General features: G+C 41.9%; 2 protein-coding genes across 3 annotated transcripts in view; one reads left to right on the top strand and one right to left on the bottom strand.

Moving 5' to 3' along the window:
- The window catches only part of atp13a2 (ATPase cation transporting 13A2), a 33,118-nt gene extending 17,840 nt beyond the window's left edge, over positions 1-15,278 (top strand). Inside the window, exons 20-29 of the mRNA XM_080733283.1 lie at positions 2,232-2,356; positions 2,688-2,857; positions 3,237-3,329; positions 4,508-4,587; positions 8,151-8,303; positions 8,685-8,781; positions 12,651-12,874; positions 13,248-13,399; positions 14,569-14,741; positions 14,827-15,278. Coding sequence (XP_080589409.1) covers positions 2,232-2,356; positions 2,688-2,857; positions 3,237-3,329; positions 4,508-4,587; positions 8,151-8,303; positions 8,685-8,781; positions 12,651-12,874; positions 13,248-13,399; positions 14,569-14,741; positions 14,827-15,000 — 1,441 coding nt within the window. The 3' untranslated portion in view covers positions 15,001-15,278. The remainder of the gene's footprint in view (positions 1-2,231; positions 2,357-2,687; positions 2,858-3,236; positions 3,330-4,507; positions 4,588-8,150; positions 8,304-8,684; positions 8,782-12,650; positions 12,875-13,247; positions 13,400-14,568; positions 14,742-14,826) is intronic.
- A 1,026-nt stretch (positions 15,279-16,304) lies between these two features.
- Positions 16,305-20,861, bottom strand: szrd1 (SUZ RNA binding domain containing 1). Of its 2 annotated transcripts, none has more exons than XM_080732526.1 (4): positions 20,732-20,861; positions 19,093-19,142; positions 18,696-18,965; positions 16,305-18,296 (listed from the first exon to the last, which is right to left on the bottom strand). In XM_080732526.1, exons 1-4 carry the CDS (start codon positions 20,777-20,779, stop codon positions 18,182-18,184), a joined length of 483 nt encoding a protein of 160 aa, XP_080588652.1. In that variant the 5' UTR covers positions 20,780-20,861; the 3' UTR covers positions 16,305-18,181. The 2 variants fall into 2 exon arrangements, with proteins under 2 accessions (XP_080588652.1, XP_080588653.1); XM_080732527.1 differs by having other exon boundaries at positions 16,305-18,293.
- Positions 20,862-21,155: the final 294 nt, after the last annotated feature.

Raw genomic sequence — 21,155 nt, 5'->3', positions numbered from 1 at the left:
AGGTAGTGTCACACCCAGCTACTGCGTGGATGAAGAGAATGTGATTGCACACACTGGGACCCAGCTGCTGTTTCAGAGATTTGATGTTCCAGATGTGGCTTCTTCACACCCTTTAGATGAGGTTGTGTGACTTGAGGTCAGCATGGTAGATGAGGTGGACGAGCAGATAGATCTGTGTCATCACCAATGACCACAGTATTTGTTGTGGTTGCAGATTCCACTGCTTTTTGTACTATGAGGAGATCAGCATCTCCTGGGGCATGGTGTGTCTGACAGTTCTGTGTCTGTAGGTGACCACTGAGCATGTTGATGAACTGCTGTTTGTTTGTGTTGTTTGCAAGGAACTCGTCTTTTTGCATTGCAACAGGCAAGTACTCATCTATGGTCACGGTTGCTCCAGTCCTCCCACCTGCTCGCCTTAGGTGTGTCATGTCTTTGGTGGATGTGCCCTCATGTCCATCGAACACGACAACTGCCTCTCTATAGTGTTTTGTGACATACTCGCCATACCGCTTGCATGTGTCCATGTAAGTGGATCCACGTGTCCATGGGATGCGCTGAATAAGTGCTCCACCATCCAACACATGCTGAATAGGGCCTGTGACTTCTGAAAGGTCAGGTGTAGGGAGTGCCCAGATGGCCTCAGCTAGCACTGGCTTCTGTGGCTGTCAAAGCATCAGGGAGGTGTCAAACAGGGCTGGAGGATGACTACACAGCTCATATTTAAACACTGATGGCAGGCGAGTATGTCACAAAACACTATGGAGAGGCAGTTGTTGTGTTCGATCGATGGACATGAGGGCACATCCACCAAAGACATGACACACCTAAGGCGAGCCGGTGGGAGGACTGGAGCAACCGTGACCATAGATGAGTACTTGCCGGTTACAATGCAAAAAGACGACTTCCTTGCAAACAACACAAACAAACAGCAGTTCATCAACATGCTCAGTGGTCACCTACAGACACAGAACTGTCAGACACACCATGCCCCAGGAGATGCTGATCTCCTCATAGTACAAAAAGCAGTGGAATCTTTAACCACAATCTGCAAACACATGTCTGATTGAAACTGATGATGATGATGATGATGAATAGTTTGAATATAATGACAACATTGCTTTTATAACTTTAAAGTTTTGTATAATGTTGTGTTTATAGTTTTACCTTTTATTGCATTCATAAACCATATTTCCGATTTTCTCTTGGGTGAGGTTTGTCCCTTTTTTCTCACAAAATGGCTATAATATTAAGAATTTCCCTTTGAACAATCAATTTACTAAGAAAACTTCCATAAATCAATTTTTAACATGGGCGTTAATGGGGAATTGTGACATCATCTATTTCAGCATTTTTCACTATGTTCCACCACTTGGATTTCTTAGGACTTTTGATATGTTATTACTAACATATTTTTATATTAACAAAAAAAGTTGAAAGAGTTGCAATTTGTTCAAGGTTAAACCCTAGAATGCCTGTACTAAGTGCCGCGCTGCGAGCTTGTAGATCTGCTATTTTATATAATATTCTGACCCGATTCTATGTGTCTTTTGAATCCTTCTAAGATTTTTGGAAAAACCTATGTTTCTATGTCAGCAATCTGGCTAGCCATCATCAAAGAAAAGGTCCTTTTCACTTAACTGGAGCTCAGTTAGTCTGTTCTTGAGAGACTGCTATGTCAGTGTTTCTCAAACCTTTTCATGTCGAGGACCCCCAAAATGATATTTATTTGGCCACGGACCCGCATCTCAAAATATTTAGTTCCAGGGACCCCCCAGAAGAAAGATTTGAGTTACAAACGTTCGCTTAAAAAATACATATTCGGGGCGCCCGCTGGCCTAGTGGTCTAGGTGCATACCACATACTAGGCTATGATGCCTGCTGGCGTCGCCGGTTCGATTCCCGATCCGGACGACCTTTGCCACATGTCATTCCCCCATCTTTCTCCCCATTTCCTGTCGGTCTACTATATCCTATCAAATAAAGGCATAAAAAAAAAACGTATATTCAAAGATTTTCACACATTTTCACGACATTTTCAAAAATAACAGATCTACAAGCTTGCAGCGCGGCACTCGGTGCTGCGCTGTGAGCTTGTATATCTGCAAATTTTTCACTGGTTAAAGCATTCAATAGTTCATGAGGTTCCCAATTAGGGTTAATACAAAAAAAGACACTGGATGAACTCTCCTTTGGTTAATCCTGAGTATTGGCTGAATGTCCATCTACAGGGAGGCGGTAGAGAGAGACATGCACTTCCTGGGTTTGCTGCTAATGAAGAACCCTGTGAAGCCAGAGAGCCCAGATGTCATCAGAACGCTGAGGCTGGCACACCTTCGCAGTGTCATGGTCACCGGTGAGATGGAACAGCCATTTGCATTGTGTTCACTTTGTTATATTTGATCATGTAACTACGTCAAATATATTCTATTTGATTAAGTCAAATAGTATAAATTGTCGGCGCGTTGTGTGTTTGCATATTTTCACCAAATGTTTGCCTTTGGCGCAGAATGTTTGCCTAATATGACATTAACAGAAGGTTCATGTAGTTAAAACCATTATAATTGTAAAAAAAAAATATGTGTATATCACAGTATTATCTTGGTAAAAGGCAGTTGGAGAGGTTATGCTCTGCCACATCAAGCACTGAAGGGCAGGTTTCTGTTTCTCTCTCCCTCAACACCTAGGCGACAACATTTTAACGGCCGTCAATGTTGCTCGAAGTTGTGGGATGATAGGCTCCGATGACAAAGTGATATTTGTCCACGCTACCCCTTACATGGCCCAATCCATGCCCACCCTGAAATTTCACCTGGGAGAGATGGCTTCCCCAGGCTCCATAGAAGTCCTCACTCAGGTCTGTCTGTATGCTCTCTCAAAAATGCTCTGGGCAAGAAATGCCAGATTGTCAAATTTGCCATTTGTCAAATTTCCACTCTTCAGTTCTTTCACCTGAAGAAGACAATCTAGTGTCATTTTGTAGACATTCAGAAAAACAACATGAGAAGTCATGACAGTTACTATTGGGCATATAAAAGAGAATTTGGTCATCTGTGTTTTGAGTTTTCCTCTTGCAGCAAGAAACATATTAAGCAACATCATAACCTGTAATGGGTGACACGTAATATCACACAATCGCAGCCTTCTATGTCGCGTGCAATTTAATACTACCTCACAACCACTGGCTTCGAATTGGGTAGCTAGCAGTGCTATTCTTTGTTCTGGTCTCTCCCCAGGGCCTGTACCAGAGTGGTATCAGCTATCACTTGGCTATCAATGGAAAGTCCTTCGCTGCCCTCTGCGACCATTTTCCTGAGTATCTACCAAAGGTAAAGGGTGATTTATACTTAGTTATGTGAAGGTGAATGCACTTAAATAGCAGATCTACTAGCTCAGAAGCTTGTGAACAACTGATCTGAGTTCCCAGAGGTTCTTGCATAAAAACGGGAGGGGCTGAACAACTAATCATTGCTTAGATACCACACACACATACTGTACAGGGTTCCCACGGTCATGAAATTCCTGGAAATATTTTGAAATTAGAAAAATATTTTTCCAGTACTGGAAAAGTTTTGGAATTGATCAAGGGTCCTGGAAGGTCCTGGAAAAAATAGCTATGCATCGTCTTTGGTTATTGATTTTGTTAATACCTCTGAAATGATATTAGATATTAGAGGCAGAAATTGTGAAAATAGCAGATCTACATGCTCACAACGCCTCGCGTTACGAGACGTTGTGAGCATGTAGATTAGAAACGTGTTGTACAAAATTCCTCAACTCTTAGTGCTCGTCAGGGTGCCGGGGTCCCCAGTTAAAATATGATCATTTCGGGGGTCACAGCCTGAAAAGGTTGAGAACCACTGGCATACACTACCTGTCTTTGGGCATTGCGCATAGGAGTAAGCGACTTGTTATTGAGCTGAATTATTGTTATATAGTCCTGGAAATTGGGTTAAATATTCTGGAAAAGTTTTTGAAATGAATTGGTAAATTTGTGGGAACCCTGACCGGGTCTAATAACTGTGTGACTTCCATGTGGATCTCAGTCATCTTGTAGCCGGTCTATGACATCAGCCATCTCCATATTTTGGCAAAGTTTCAGCCCAATCCAACCTCCATTGACTTGATCACATAATGTTGGGCAGAAACCTCATAAGTTTGCTTTGGTAAATCAGTGCCTCATACTACAGTGTCACATAAAAGCAGCCAATCTACAAGTTCCTACGATCTGACTTGTGGTGAGCTTGTAGATCTACTATTTTTGAAAGTGGTGTGTCAGAGTTTTATAAACATTCAACCAAGGAGAAATATAACAAGAGCTTGTGACTAAATTACTATATTGGATCCTCAATTGATATCCTGGGTAATTAGTACATTAACCAGCATTTTTCAAGAACTTAAAAAATAAAAAAAATTGTGCCTAAATAAAAAGTTAAATAAAGTCTAAATAAATACAACTTTAATAGGTATATACATATATATCATTATCACCCGCTGTCATTTTCAGGTGTTGATGCGCACCACTGTGTTTGCACGCATGGCCCCTGATCAGAAAACCCAACTGGTGAAGGAGATGCAGAAACTCAAGTGGGTATTCATGCAAACGAAGTTGATGAACATCACAGCCAATTCATGCTCTGTTAGATGACCGCGTCACTTGTTCAAAATTACAAGAAAACATTTTGCAGAGCGCCACGGCATGAACAGTACTTCTCTTTTCTAACTACGTTTAGCATGCTACCTCGTTCTTCAGACCAGCTCAGTGGTCTTGTGTCCATCTGTTATTGTACCGTATGCTTGATTCTTATGTTGTGAGCTTATAGAATATCTATCTTTGTGTGCGTGCAGCGCCGTCGTACGATGATATAGAAACAGGCTTTTCATTGTGATTGTGTTGCATAAGGTGCATACAAGCAGTAATAAGAATATGTTGTTGTTAAGGACCCCCAAAATGATATGTATTTGGCCACGGACTCAAAATATCTAGTTCCAGGGACCCCCCAGAAGCAAAATTTCAGTTACAAACGTTCGCTTTGAAAATACATATATTCAAAGATTTCCACACATTTTCACGACTTTTTCAAAAATGGCAGATCTACAAGCTCGCAGCGCGGCACTCCGCGCTGTGAGCTTGTATATCTGCTATTTTTCACTGGTTAAAGCATTCAATAATTCTAGGCCTAAATGGGTTAAATATGACATTTTCAGCCTGTTATTGTGCTTATTGAACAAGAATGGATGCACTTTTTGGCTGATAATGGAGACATAATGACTGCTGGGTGTCCTTTTGACTTTGTTTATTTGGATTTGTAATACTTAAATGTTCCATGAAACTAAAGAGACAAAAGAGAGGCTGAAATCTAATCAGCTGCACAGCAGAGCCTAGGGGCTCTCAAGATAGACCTGGCGGCTCCACCCAGGAGCTGAAACCGGAGTTATAGTATAACAAATGCATCAACTGTATGTAGAGTTGAAACAGTAGTATCAAACAACAGGATATGATTGGTTTTTCCTACATACTGTATATCCATGTGCTGCCAGTGTAAAAAAAGAGAAAGAGAGCACGAGAAAAGGGGAAAAAAAGGCTTTGAAATGTCTTTAAAAGCTTTTTTCCAAGATAAATTGTGTTTTTAGACAGAAAACGACCTTTCTGGAGAGCTCAATTCTTCACACTCTATCTGAGGCTCTAGTTCAGGGATGTCAAACATACGGCCCGCGGGCCGAATCCGGCCCGCGAGATGATTCAATTCGGCCCCCCAGGCTAGAGCATACATTTCTGAGCATTTAGGAAAAAAAAGTAAGTCTCTAGCCCATTCCTGTCAAGAGTTATGATTGTTTTAAGAATTAACCTAACTAATGTCTGTACACTGCAGGCTAGGTTTCTCCCACCTGGCAGTGATTGAGTTGATTGATTGGAATGTTAAGTGACCAGCTCTCTCTCTCTCTTTGAAGATGACAGCATTGCTAGGAATAGGGTGGTTGGTCTGGCTATGAATAATACGTGAACATACCTACAATATTCGAACTGTTCTCAAAGATTACACAAATTAGACATGGAAATTAATGTTGTTAAAAAAAATAACTTATTTAAAAAATATAATAATAAAAAAATGTAAACGTTTTATTATTCCGATAATTTCGGAATATTCCATTATTGTTCATTACTTTAATTTTTTATTATAAAATACAATAAAAAGAATTATTGTCCTGCATCAATAATATTTTTTTTTAGCCATTTACAAATTATAGCGTACTGGAGACTATCAGGAATTGAATTATTCTATTATCAAATGGTTTATTCTTATTGGCACTTCTTAAAGGAGTAGTTCACCCCCAAAATGCCATGGAGCCAATGTAGACTCATTCCTAAAACAGAAATTTGATTACAATAAATGCATGCCTATTGATTCCGGATGGGGACCCAAATGCATTTGGGTCCCCATCCGGAATCAATGGGGGGAATCAATGGGGGGAAGTGTACTATTATCACATTTTTGTCTTAGTAATGCGACAAATAAAATAAAAATATATTATTGAACTCAATTCTCCATGGCGTGAGTAATCAAAGAAAAAAAAGTCATTTTGGGGATGAACTACTCCTTTAAACAAATAGCATCTCTCGTACCTAACTGCAACTGTAATACCAATAATGAAAGTAGCTATTTTACTTAATAATGAACACAATTTGTAAAATGATATACTGCTATACTGCTAGCTACAGCAGTGGCTGAGACGACAGGAAGAAAAACAGAGCGAACATGTGCGCGAGTGTGCATGCCATCCGATCCGCGACTGGTTCGGCCCTCATCAAGTCACCTTTCATCCAATCCGGCCCTCACCCCAAAATGAGTTCGACACCCCTGCTCTAGTTCAATGTAATTATTATTACGCTGCCCCCTCCTGGTAAACCAGATTATTATAACGCTTCAGTCTCAAAAAGGGTTATGTTAAAATTCCATTCATGCAAACATCTTGATCCTGCACATTTCCCAAGCCTTTATTAGTTGACAGTGGACAAAAAGAACCATTAACACCTTCTAAGCCTGGCCGTACTCCCTCGGACTTCCTACTGGGTCCCATCAGCCACGCCGTCTATTCCCGGACTTTTGATATAAATTATAATAAAAAAAAAAAAAACATCGGAAATTCTTCTCTGTGTCTTTTTGGAGCGATCTGAAAGGGTTAATATGCTCTGACAGTCATTTTCTGGTGCTGGGTGTGATACTCCTAATATCCAGCAGGCCACGCCGTTGACTCACATTCTGGATGGATGGCTGGCCAGGAGGAGCCTCATCCTCTCCCCAGTGTTGAAACTCAGCAAGAAGCTCAAACAAGATGGCTGGTCTTTGTCTCTGTTCGTGGATCGCGGTTTCAATCACGTTCGGGCGCCGCTTCTCTATCGCTCCTTTCCCTGCTTCGCCGCACGTAAACGAATGGAATTGATCTCCCCTCCGCCTCGCCAAAGTAAGATCGCCGACCTCTGCAGGATGAATATGTACGCTGTGTCGAGCACTCCAGTACGTGTTGTTATCATGTGGGCTTTGTTTTTTTAAAACATGTTTGTAAATAAATGGCTTATTTCTTCGGCGCTACCTCTGTTCAGAGGGTTCTGCCGCGGCTTGCAACGTGTTAAAAAAATATATAACATGGTACCAAATACTTTTTTTACTACTAAGACAGGACATTTTTCAAGAGGTAACAGACTTCTCATCTTTTTTTCGTTCACTAATAATGGGCAAAATCACCTTTCTTTACACTGCAGCAGTACAGTGGAATAAGCTGCCCACAAATCTTAAATGCAGTGTTTCACAGAGACCGTTGTCTTCAGTAAGGGCTAAAGGGCTAGTTTTAAACAAGAACGCAATCTGGAGCCATTTTCCTGCAGATCATTCCATTGCTTCCAACAGTGGATTACACTTCCTATTTCCGTTTTCTCCCGATGGATTATGGGGATTTGAGTTTTTGCTTCGGTGCTGGGTTCTACAGAGCGCATGCGGTGGTCGACGGTCACATTTGAAATCCTGACTTTAAAAAAAAGTTAATTCATCGTAATCGAGATAAAGGTTTGAAATAATGGTGATAATGATGTGAAGTCGTATCGACCAGCCCTAGTGCCAACGACTGTGTTTCAACTGCTCGTCTCATTGCAGCTACCGTGTGGGCATGTGTGGGGACGGGGCCAATGACTGCGGGGCCCTACGAGCAGCAGACGTGGGGATATCGTTGTCGGAGGCAGAGGCTTCGGTGGCGTCATCTTTCACCTCCAAGTCTGACAACATCAGCTGTGTACCACTGCTCATTAGGTAAACAGTAACACAAACACATAATATAAGTCAAGTATTCGTGTCCTCAGCATAAATTCAAAGACTGTCAGTAGAACCACGATTTACAACCACATTTGGTTGTAAGTTGACAGACGGCAGCATTGTTGCAATTACAAACCACTCTCTGATGCTGAACTTAATGGTACAGAATTCTACAACTTAAAGTACTCGCCTTCTTTTAGTGAAATGTCACTATTTTTTTATCACAGTATGATATCATTCATTGTCACAAGCGATATGAAGGCATTTGGTCAAAGAATTGTGTGATGTTGATTTAATTGAAGATTCTGTCTATATCGCTCAGCCCTGCTTGGCAGTGTGTGTCGGAAACGAATCATCTCCAATGTGTTTTGTGTGCAGGGAGGGAAGATGTTCCCTGGTCACTTCCTTCAGTCTCTTCAGATACATGGCCTTGTACAGTCTCATTCAGTTCTGCTCCGTCCTCATCTGCTACACAGTGAGTAGCGTCCTCATCAAACAGTCATGGTCCCTATCAACATGCGTTTCCTCACCTCCTCAGCAAAGCCACAACACTTGCACTTCGTTGGTGTTTTCCCGTAACACTAAGTAGCCACTTACCACAGACAAACAACCACTCTACCATTGCCACGGACCACCATTTGATGAGATCTAACCTCCCAAACCCCAAAATATAAGAGAGTTAAAGTAAATATATTTGGATGCATCCTGTGCTGAATACAACACATATTATGCAGGTTTGAGCCAATAAAAAATGTTTTTATTATGCGATTAATCGTGTGATTAACTACACAAATCATGCGATTAATCGCGATTAAAAAATGTAATCGTTAAACCGTTCAGGACAGAAGGGATTCTTCAGAACTTGTTCAGAACTCTCAACTCATCTGATTGGACAGAGGAGAAAAAGCAGCAACGGTCTTGAGTTGTTTCAAATAAAAAATCCCTGTCTTTTGATTTAGACCAAGAGTAATATGTTCCTATATGTAATATGTTCCTATATATCATTAGATGGCCTTTAATAGCCATGCATTTACAATAGATATTTGGTCAAGGTGTGTGCTTCATTATAATTTTACGATACAGCTGTACCCAGATAAAGAATCTTTATATTTCCCTTCCCATTTACAAAATGTAAATGTAAATTGATGATACATAATAATCAGATTCATTGTTCTTCATTACAAGAAAGTATGAGTAATGTTACCTTTAACTGCTGTGTGCATTACAATAGCCTGTCTGCTATCTTCAGTGGGAACAGTGGTATATAGCCATTAGCCACCACTTAAAGGTGAGCTTGACAAGATTTCCTCTGTAATGTTTCTGACAGCCCAGTTACATTGTGGCCTTTTTTGTCAACCTGAGTTAAATATGACAGTTAAGTGGACAGTTTTCTTTTTGTCCCAGTGTGGCCTTACACCTTTAATTGGAATGGATAACTAAGGATAACAGGCCATGGTGGAGAATAGTACGACATTCAGACAATACTGTACAGATAGTGTTCAAAAGCTTTTAATATAGCAATCAATGTAACAAACTTTTAGCTAAACAGTCCAATTTCAATGCAAAGGTTTGTGCTGCATTCTTTTCATTTAGTCACCAAAACCGCAGACATGGAATAGTGAAATATAATTCAGAAATCAAAATCCCTTTTCTTATATAACAGGGATTCGAAAACAAAAATTAAGTACATAAATCAAATGTGTACAGATAGTGTTCAAAAGCTTTTAATATAGCAATCAACGTAACAAAATTTTAGCTAAACAGTCCAATTTCAATGCAAAGGTTTGTGCTGCATTCTTTTCATTTAGTCACCAAAAGCACAGACATGGAATAGTGAAATATAATTCAGAAAATCAAAATCCCTTTTCTTATACTGTATAACAGGGATTCGAAAACAAACATTAAGTACATAAATCAAATTTGTACAGATAGTGTTCAAAAGCTCTTAATATAGCACCCTCCAATTTGGCAGCCCATATTGGCGGCGACATCAAGCACCATCTTGATGGTTCCTGGGGGGATGGAAAGGTATTTTAAGGCACAATCGCTCACTTCATCTAAACATGCACGGCTGTCATAACTGTCTAAAATGAAAACATTTTAACACTCGTCTTTTCTTTTCTCTATTACGATCTAAAATATGAACCCTTGTTGTAAAAAAAAAAAGTTGTCCTTTAAACGTGACTATCTCTTTATATTATCACTACAGTGTACTGTATTAGAAGTGTAACAGTCTCTCATTTGGGGGAGAGAGAATTTAATGACACCTCTATGTATGATTCACACCTTTCAACAAATAAAACAATCAAATAATACATACTGCCATAGCGATTTGCATATCGTCGTTGTCGTGTGGAAACCTTGTAAGTCCAAAACCGTTCATTTTGTATGTATCATTTAAAAAATGATTTAAACTAGTGAAAACAGCCGATCTACAAGCACACAAAGCCTCGCACCGTGAGGCGTTGTGTGCTTGTAGATCTGCTGTTTTCACTACTTTTGTGCGACGGCCTTGTATGATGAAGCAGGGCTTTATTTTTGCAAAAAAAACTGACAAATTTGAAACTTGGAGATACGAGGTTTCTGCTCGACAGTGACGATATAAATAAAAAGACATATGGGGCCGTTGGTGTATTTAATACTTGTCTGCTTGTTCATTACAAAGTGCATGCAATTTTCATACAAACATAAATATACAATAAAACATACCAGGGAGTTTCGTGGGCGTTCCTTTCTTCTTGGCCAACATGGCTTTAGCAACATCAACAATCTGGTCCATCGCCAGATGTCCACCCTTTACTGTAAGCAAAGGACATGCATTCAATTTCAACCCAACATATTCTCTGCTCTTTTGCACTCTTTTTATTTCCTAAGTCATTGTTACTTATTAGTTATTTTTTATCTTTAGATGTGTTTGCTGTGATGTGTTGCTTTGTTTTATATATACACCACTGCATTGTCTGTAAGGAAGCCGAACATAAACAAGTTTTACTCTTATATAGCCTACATGTACACAAGATGTAACAATAAAGTACAACCTCGCAGATGTTTCCTTTTGGATTTCTTTTTGTAGCTCTTGTTGCAAGTCCACTTGTTCAGGGCCTTTTTAATCAGTTGAGGAGCCGTGGGATCAAATTCGACCTACAACAAAGAAAACTCAAATTTGCCACCATGCAGGAAATCTGACAAGCTCCTTAAGCCACCATAAACCCAATTCATCCCAGAAACAATACGTTTGATTCAATCTGAACCAGAGTATATGAGTACATAAAGATCAGAAGATAAGCAAGCAGACATGTGGTTGTGTTTCTACAGGGAGCGTGTTGCTGTTAGATGTCATCTTTTCGACACCCGACTCTAATCCTCACCCTAACCTTAACCTCCGTGGAGTGAGTCGATAACCCTCCGGTCAAAATGATGGGCGTTCGCAAAAGCGAGATTTCCCTTTCTACGTACCACTGTATCCTCTGTATTGCCTCTTTCCTTGATGCTGATGGTCACTTTGATCGTGACTTCAAAGTCTTTCCAATCACCGCCAGTGATTTTAGTGATCTCCTTTAAAACTTTCTCTTTATCCCCCTGAAAACAGAACATGAGAATTCAAACCACTCATATACGGTACAGCCCCAAAAGTGTCAAGATACAAGTTGCCTTAATGGCTATCGGATTCATATTAATTTATGCAATTACATACACATTTAACTCACCGAAAATTTCTCACCAAATTTAGACCCATTGAAGGCCTGGGAGGCACTTGCGAAAAGTCCTCTGGTGCATGTCATGTTCACTGTGAATGACAATTGACAATTTTTACTTTTTTATTTTATCCACTCATTTACAAGTAGGGCAGATGCCAAGGAAAGATGCCAAGGGACGGCATAGCTCAGGGGTAGAGAAACCGTTATTAGAGCACGAAGGGTTCCCAGTTCGAATCCGGGCTCCCCCTGAGTTAATGGTTTCCTCCGCCACCGGTGTATGAATGTGTGCGTGAATGGGTGAATGTAATGCACAATCTATGTAAAGCGCTTTGGATAAAAGCGCTATATAAATGCACCATTTACCATTTACCATTTATGCAGTATACGCAAGTTGTGCGCAAAACACGCAGAAAGCTCTGCAATTCCAACAAAAACACTCGCATTGTAGCCTTATACTCACATTACCACTGGGGTCATTTCCATTTCCTTTTTAACCTAGTTTCCCTGCTTTTGGGGTGCGATTATAGTTGTACAGAAATTGTTGTCTTAGGATGAAGCACATATATAAGACTTAAGTAGTAAACTTGGCCAAGGTCTATAACCTTTCAACAATAAACCATGTGGCTGTATCTTTGTGCCCATCCAGGTAAAGACCAATCTGGGTGACTTTCAGTTCCTGTTCTGTGACATGGTGCTGGTGACACTGCTGGCCATTGTCATGGGAAGAGGAGGCCCCAGCGATGAGCTTCACCCCCGCAGGCCCCCGGCCAGCCTGCTGGCCCTGCCTGTCCTGGGCAGTCTGTTTCTGCACACCATCCTCATTGTGCTGGGCCAGGTGGCAGCCCTGCTCATCACCACCTCACAGGAATGGTCAGAGACACTTTCAACATTAGTAATCAGTCACGCACGTTGCAAGTATCCATTATTTTCTTAGTGCATGGGGTCTTCAACATTTTCAGGCCAAGGTCCCCATTAGTTGAGAGAGAAATGAAGCAGGGACCCCCCCCCCCCCCAACAACCTTTTCAGAGATTACATATAGTTTCATTGTTTGACAGCACAATCATCAGTGTATTTTGGATTCCTGTCAATTTGTGTTTTCAGATATTTAACCACTTGAACCGTCAATACTTAATACATTTTACCTTTCACTCTGTACTTAGTACTTGTACTTGTAGATCTGCGAATGCATCAATGAATGACATTGATGTAAACTGTAAAATGGTATTTCATGTGTTCCTCTAGGTTTGTTCCGCTCAACTCAACAGTGACTGGTGCAGCCAACCTACCCAACATGGAAGACACAAGTATTTTTGCGCTCTCTGGTTACCAGTACATTATCATGGCTGTGGTGGTTACCAAAAGCTACCCTTACAAGAAGCCTCTGTACCACAATGGTAAGCAAGACAATGAACCATACTGCTCCCAATGAGCAGGTGGGTGCCTTGCATGGTTTCCTCTGCCACTGGTGTGTGAACTGTGAATGAATGAATGTGAAATACACTGTAACGCGCTTTGGAGAAAAGCGCGTCATAAATGCTGTCCATTTACCAGTTCCATTTAAACAACCATTTTTATACTGTTGTTTTCTGTCATAGCAGGGGATTATCACTAACCTAACCCCGCCAAATGGTGGCGTATTTAGTTCCTCATAAGCCTCCATCTGTAACCATCAGAGATTGGTGCTACACCACACAGCACCCGGTTCGAACCAATCAGCGGCAGCTACAGGCAGGATCTGACCGAGACCGGGTGTGACGCGAAGTGCCTGTTGCAGTTGCACTGTAGTTCTTTCACTATTCATCTTTGCTGCTACCATGAACTAGTCGGTGCTGCTGCAAGCCTCTTTTTTTCAAGCGCACTTAACGTCGCGGTCCCCCATGGCTTGCCTCGATCCCCATTGGGCGACTGCGGCGTGAAGTGCGTTTGAGAAAAGACTAAAAGAGGCTCGCGTTTAGTGTTTACTTTCCTGACGGCGCAGCTAATATACGTCATGCAGACACGTCAATATGAGTGTTTGGAGTTAGCGCACCCAGACTGTGATAGACAGACGGTCCCATCCAATCACCTGCCAAATAGCTTGAAAACGGCCTTCAACAGCGGTCGGTCCAGATGGAGGCATATGAGGAACTCAATGCGCCTTACAACAGGGACACCAGCACTTACTTTAGAATGAATTCTTCCATTTATTTAAGAATTCATTCTAAAGTGAGTGCTGGTGTCCCTGTTGTAAAGTTCATTGGTTGCCTGAACCGTGCACCCAAGACGAGTGTTTTGTGGAACTGTTTGTTTTTTTGACGAGTGCTCCTCTTTCCCTCTTGTGAACTCAATACGCCACCATCTGGCGGAGTCAGGTTAGACTATCACTACATTTAAGCTGTTATTGCTTTCTATAGCTAAACACAAGACGGCAGAGATTTTAGTGTCTACTTATCCGTTTTTATTATTTTATTTTGTGTACTGTACTAAAGGAGGGCATCAGTTATGGAAAGGCTGCTTCTGAGCTTTAGAAAATTACTAATGTTTAAAAGTCATCATCAAAGGATTCTCCTCCTCTCCTCTTTAGTGGTGTTCTTCTGTATACTGCTGGTGCTGTTTGCACTGATGACATGGCTGGTACTTCATCCTGGTCATATCTGGAGGAAGGTCCTTCAGCTGTACAACATCAGTGATATGAACTACAAAATGTTGCTGGTGGCAGTGGCTGCCCTCAACCTCCTCCTCTGCTTCCTGCTGGAGGTGTGTTTTCTCTGTTTCTTTGTTTAATTGTCATCCAATGCATTGCACCAGACTTGGCTAATTAGCCTGTTGTCCTTGTCCCCAGATGCTGATAGACTTCGGTATGCTGAACTGTCTCCGTTGTCTCCGCGGGACACGTGAGTCCAAGAAGCAGTACAAGCGTCTAGACGTCCTCCTGTCTGAATCCCTGTCATGGCCACCCCTTAACCAACCTCTCTCCTCCACACAGTGCACAGTCATTAGTGTCAGTGTAAGCTAGCGTCCTGCTGCACAGTAAAATCCTCAGTGTACGTTTAACGCTGAGATTGTAAAAAAATTAACCAAATGGTTACAGGTCCATTTGGTTATATTTGTACACTCTTAGGAGTTGCAAAGTATCGCTAAGGATCTTACTGTGTGTATTTTGGACAGTGCGTTAACTCTTCTTTAGCCAAAGAGTGCCATGGATGACTGAGCCACATCCATAACTTGACCAAACACAGCAAGACTTATGTACAGTAGCCTACTACAGTGACTAGCCAATGGGCTAACCAAACAGCATAAGGTCTTGAAAGTGTATGTTTTAATTTAATTAATAAAATACTATTTTCTACATGTGTGCCTATTTTGATTTAAATGCTTCTGAGTATACAGACAGAGGGACCAGCAGCCATGTTATCCAAGCTGAACCTTAATAATCCAATGAAGCTGTTCTGGCCATTGTATAGCGTTAGACTAGCTGTGATATTACATACATTTCATGTCATCATGTCATAATAGTGCTGTCAATTTCAAAGTGAATGAAGCTATCTATGAAAGTGTAATCTACAATACAATTGTATACAATATGTAGTGGGAGTCCCTGCTTCATCTCTAAAATAAGGGGTCCCTGGCCTGAAACGTTGAAACCAATCAATTGGCAGTCAATTGGAATCAAAACTGCTGCTACTAAGCAAGAGCAGTGCAGGATTTTTGTTCGTGAAATACCCTTTGCATGGTTGTCAGTAACCACCTATAATGACATGGAACTTGTGGCGCAAACAGAAACAACTATAATTCACATAGATTGCGCTCATGTGAGCAAACTGATTTTAAGAGCAAGACAGACCTCTAGTGGACAAAGGGAGAAAAAGCATGGAAATGACACAATTAAGTATTGTTTAGTCACTGATGGCTTGTATTTTTGTTCTTCTGGAAATGTCTCACTACTGCGTGAAGCTTCAACAGAACTTTGTTTCTACTTTAACTTGGCTTTGGTGAATGACATCCTGAATCTGCTTGAGCTTCATTGTTATATGCTGCTGCTGCTTACACAATTTTGATTGGATTTTACTTGATTTAGTTCCGTTTTTATAAACAAGCTTTCCCTCAACTATCTCAGACTAACACTGACATCATAGGATTGTATTTTCCTTGATCCTTAGAACTCAATTTGAAACAATTTAATCTGGGGTTAGAGCTCATTTGAAGCAACCTTCCTGAATGATCATAACCATGCCACAGCCTGCCATAGCAATGAGCCTTTAAGTTCAGCACATGAAAGACTTCTTTGTTTTTACAAATAGTTTTTTTTATTAAATCAGTATTTACAGGCAGTTTGTGTTCTCTCTCTGAGCTCAACCCTGTTCGTTTCCCAGCCTTTAAGCTACATTTCCAGAAAGTTAACGGTGTTACTCATAAATTCCCTTAAATGTAGCTTGTCTCGCTTACATATGGACCATGTTCAGTAAGCAGATGGGCAAGAAACCGATACCGGAGGCACAAGCTGAATTCAACAACTACAATACAGTTTTCTGTAGGGAAAACAAACTCTTGCAATAATGTGCAGCACTGAACATGGCTACGATGAGATCTCCCCCTTGCTATGACATCAGAGGGTGGTGAGGATTTCTGAACACCTATTGGGCACAACGGTACTGGACAGCCCAGGAAGTTGCCCAAAAAAGCTTCATTTCTACGCCACATAGTTGATTCTACACATTCCATTTTGGTGCCAGAGCATGAAGTAACATACCAGCCACGTTCTCAACAATCACACGTCCGTCACCGTTTCCTTGTGTCTACTTACTTGACACAGCCATAAAGGTGAGCAAACAAGATTCAACTACCTGACAGACCTAGCTTTCATTGGTTCCTTTCATTCCAAAACATACACTCATCATTGGAGAGGGACATTTTTCAGTGACATTTCACTGCACACTCTACGAGCATTATATCTCTTAAGTAGGTGCCAACCTTAAATATGGACATTTACTTGCTGTTCATGTTGTCATCACTATCAGAAGAAAAAATACAATCTCGGTTCATTTCATTCCATTCATTTAGCCTCTTTCACTTGCACCTGAGTTCATACGTACATCAGTGAAAGACAAATGAAGAAACGAGCACACAGCTGACAGTAGATTAGAGGGTGTTAAGACACCGCCTCGACACTGACGAGTGAATTACCTGATATACACACAATTTAAAAATGGGCTTTTAGTTCATTCAGGTTAAAATACTGCGCTGACGTCACTACCGTCTTTTACAAAAAAAAGGCAGAAAAGCTGCTTAGAAATGGGCTGAAATCCACAATCCCCTCTTCATTTGTCTTTTTTGTATTTTTCAATCGTCATTTTACTTTATTTTAAATAGAAATGATGACCGTCTGAGGAAGGAAGGGAAAAAAAAGAAAGAAAAAAAAGACAAACCGTAAACAGAACATGTCAAATATTCAACTTCCACACACAACTTCACCCTCCCTCAATATTAAAACAAATGGCAATGTACATATTTCATTATTCAAGAAAAATAAAATAAAAAAAACCCAAAAACATGACAAGGACATTAAAATAGTTGTGGGTGGGGGCGGTATATCAGGGAAGGTGGATTTTAAGTGATTTCTGATATTATTGCTGGAGAGGTACACGTGCACCAGCCCATCTCATTTTGCTATGGCCCCTGTCACAACTCCTCTGTCTCTTTCTTCTTTAATTATCCATCCTTTAATCAACACTCAAGTCTTTGCCATACAGCAGTGTCCGTAGCTGACATCCAAAGGAGCCTTGAACTCCATGGGCTTCCCGCCACGGACCAGTCTCTGAGCAGAAGAAGAATCCCTGGGCTTGGTGGGTGTAGGTGTGCGGGGAAGGGGCAGTCTCTTAAAGGGATCATCACAGTGAGTCCAGAAGATGTCCTTTTATCACAGTGTCAAACAAGGAGGAGTGGGGAGACGAGAGAACACTTTCCTTTTTCACTTCCAAGTTATTTCCTCCACTCCAAATTCCACAATTACACAAGTGGGAAGTGGTGGTGGGGTTGTAGCTGTATTCATAACCCGTCCGGCACAGTGGAAATAAAAGGAAAGTTGTTCTTTTTTTAAAGCAACGCTGTGTTTGCTAGGAGGCAGGGCAATTTGATATTCCACTCTCCTCCTGTTGGTCTCTCTCTTTCCCCCCATGGCTAGGTGGCTCTTGGCCCACTTATCTGTGCTGGCGGAAGCCTTGGGTGCCGTCTGGGCCCGCTGGCTGGCGGACAGCGTGATTGTTTGATCGGGTCTCCTCTGAAGGCAGGGCAGAGTTATTGCGCCCTGGTCTGCTGGAGAAGCACAATAAACATCAGGCGGTTCAACAGGATGTGAAAACATGCAACGCTTTGAAACTGAGGCGATCGGAATCAAAAGTACATGCATGACAGCAAAACTGCACAGGCCGTAGAGCAAAAAGTGATAAATCATTGGTAAATCCGTCAACAACCTTGAGTTGGCTCAAGGACCCCGCCCACTGTTGTGTTGCAGTTCTAACATTTCCAAAGATCAATGCGCCTCCCAAACAACCAGATGGTGTTTTCTTTCATTTATATGGTAGAAGTGGTAGAAAAGCAATTTACCATTCGAGGGTTGTGGGTTGTTGGCTGATTTACCACTGTTTCGGGGTTGTGGTAAATCAGCAAACAACCCACTCACTCCCTCTCATGGTAAATGGCTTACATTATTACCTGTCTGTGGTGGGCTTATCCTGAGGCGACTCTTCGGGGCTGGCACTGCCCAATATTCTCTTTCTGGCCTCTGCGTACTCTGCCTCACGCTGGGCCAGAGACTTGACCTGTGGCGTAGGCTTGTTCTGAGTTGTAGGCGACCCCAGTGTCCCGTTGCTGGAGGGGCGCTTCAAGATTCTGATCTGGGGTGGCGGCGCTGCCGGCAAAGACTCATCCTGGATCACTATGGCTGTCTTCAACGGTGAACGTGAAGAATTATTACTGGACACTCTGGAAACAAAACAGGACATATGACAGTCAAACAGTTACAATATAGGAGGACGGTGCCCATAAAATCTTAGACTGAACCAAACAACTAGGTTTGAAGGCTGTTTTGTTTTTGCTTTGCAGTCCTTACTTTTCTTTCTGGCTGATCCTTAGCTTCTCCTCTAATCTTCTTTCCATTTCCTGTAATGAAAGAAATGTCCAAAGATACGATGCTGTGATTAAAAGACATTCAAATTGAATTTGGAAATATTTAGCATGTTGGTAGTAAGTCAGAGAGGCCAACAGACAGGAGGCTAGTTTCAGTTTCAAGCTATTTATAAGTTACTTCTGTGGGGCATTAGCCAAGTCATGTTCTTCTCCCCCTACCCACCGTGGGGGGGCAGCCCTCTATTAAGAAACACCCCTATTCAGAAATACCCCCACTGAGGTTAGGTTTAAGGTTGAGGTTCAGTGCCATAAAAATTATTCTAGATCTGAAGACAAAAATGGGTCCACATTTGCCCTAAGAAATGTTGTAACCTTCTGACTTGGGGGAGTAAGGTTCCCTAATATTTACTCTGTGTGTGTGTGTGTGTGTGTGTGTGTGTGTGTGTGTGTGTGTGTGTGTGTGTGTGTGTGTGTGTGTGTGTCTCCATGCAGGGACCCCCAGGGGTTCCTTTAGGAGTTATGGGTCAGTAACTCTGCGTCTAAATGGAAGGGTTGAGAATCACTGGTCTAGTTGCCATTACCAGGCTTCAGGGCCTAACTACCTGGTACCTGTTGACAACATGCTATGCTGTCAGCTCAGTCAAAGAGACCAAGGACAAGTAAATGACGTCACAAACAATCAGGGAAGTGTGTTGCCTCACTTGCCTGTATGTTTCATTGTTGCATGGACTTTTGCTTTTAAAGTTACTTTACTGTTCTTTAAGGCCTACACATCCGTAGCTAACTGATCAGGTGTGCAATCTGTGCATACATCTTCCCCCCCCCCCCCCAAAAAATAGGTCATTCATTTCATTGTTGTCTAGCCTCTAGCGACACCTGAACGAAAGGCATGAACGCGAACGAAAAGGTCGTACATTAGACGAATGCGACACCGGTGCCAATTTTGCGATGCCGAATGAAATCCCTTGGGGCGAAAACAGCAAATCTACACGTTCACAGCATGAAGCAGAAGTGACAGTGGCCGTATACATAAAGTTGTGATCTTTCAGATCCGCTATTTTCGTTACGCGACATCGTCGCACGAAGATGTACATGCGACTTTTTGGGGGGACGCCTCGTTGTGACGTGACTGACGCCTCCTTTGGAATCTTTACCTTAGGTATAACACGCAGACAACTACCAAGTTAGTTTAGCTCAAATGCTAATAACTAGCGGCTACCGTTAGCAAAAGCCTTCCTTGCCGGGACCCTCCAATTAAAAAAAAACTACATCTCAAGGAAGTCTCCTTTTTTGTTTGAGCCACCGCGATGTCGTCGGCTTGAACAAGTTCACACTATTAGTTAGTTGACGTCTTGTGGGCCCGAAGCGACATTTCTTTTAGCCAAGGTGGCTACAGTTAGCTACGTTAGCTCACACTAAGTTGTGTTGGGCTAACATGCTAACACGGCTGGCCTGGCTAAGAGGAGTCGTGACATGATGGGGTTGGAGGGGGAGAGGGGGGGTTGATGACTTGTTCACAGCGGTTGATCAGGCTCCATAAAGCCCAGGAGAGAGAGCCATCCTCCTGGATGTGTTTTTATGAAAGCGTAGCGACAACAAGGCGAAGCTCGTGGTTCTCTTACCCCGCTGTCCGCGGCTTCCTCCCAACTTTCGGCGACCTCCTCATCCATGTTTCATTCTGTTTCTTCAGGCCGACACGCTGCTGCTGCTGTCGGGACGGCGGAGGGGCTCCGTCGTCACGTCACGTCAGAATGGTGACGGTCCGCCCCGTTCACGTAAACACACACACACACACACACACACACACACACACACACACACACACACACACACTACACTACTGCTTCTCAAACACTGGGCCGGGACCCATGTGTGGGTCACGGACACATTCTTATGGGTCCCTTAATTTTTGGTTTCCTACATTTTGTTTTTAATTATGTTATTAATTCAAAAAACAGTCCCCAAAAAGCTAAAAAATTTCATGAAAAAAGAAAAAATGATTTTTTGACATAAATTAGAAAACAAATGTCTAAAGAAGTTGTGAAA

This window comes from Nannobrachium achirus, assembly GCF_963921795.1.
Source record: "Nannobrachium achirus genome assembly, chromosome: 9".
Taxonomy (NCBI): Eukaryota; Metazoa; Chordata; class Actinopteri; order Myctophiformes; family Myctophidae; genus Nannobrachium; species Nannobrachium achirus.
This window is presented reverse-complemented; position numbering and strand designations above follow the sequence as displayed.

What these genes read in the sequence shown, in the direction of transcription:
- szrd1 (XM_080732526.1), bottom strand. Translation starts at nt 20,779, where the DNA reads ATGGATGAGGAGGTCGCCGAAAGTTGGGAGGAAGCCGCGGACAGCGGG. An exon ending in AGGATCAGCCAGAAAGAAAA is followed by an intron (nt 18,966 to 19,092) that starts GTAAGGACTGCA and finishes TTTTGTTTCCAG; the next exon opens with AGTGTCCAGTAATAATTCTT. An exon ending in GATAAGCCCACCACAGACAG is followed by an intron (nt 18,297 to 18,695) that starts GTAATAATGTAA and finishes GTGCTTCTCCAG; the next exon opens with CAGACCAGGGCGCAATAACT.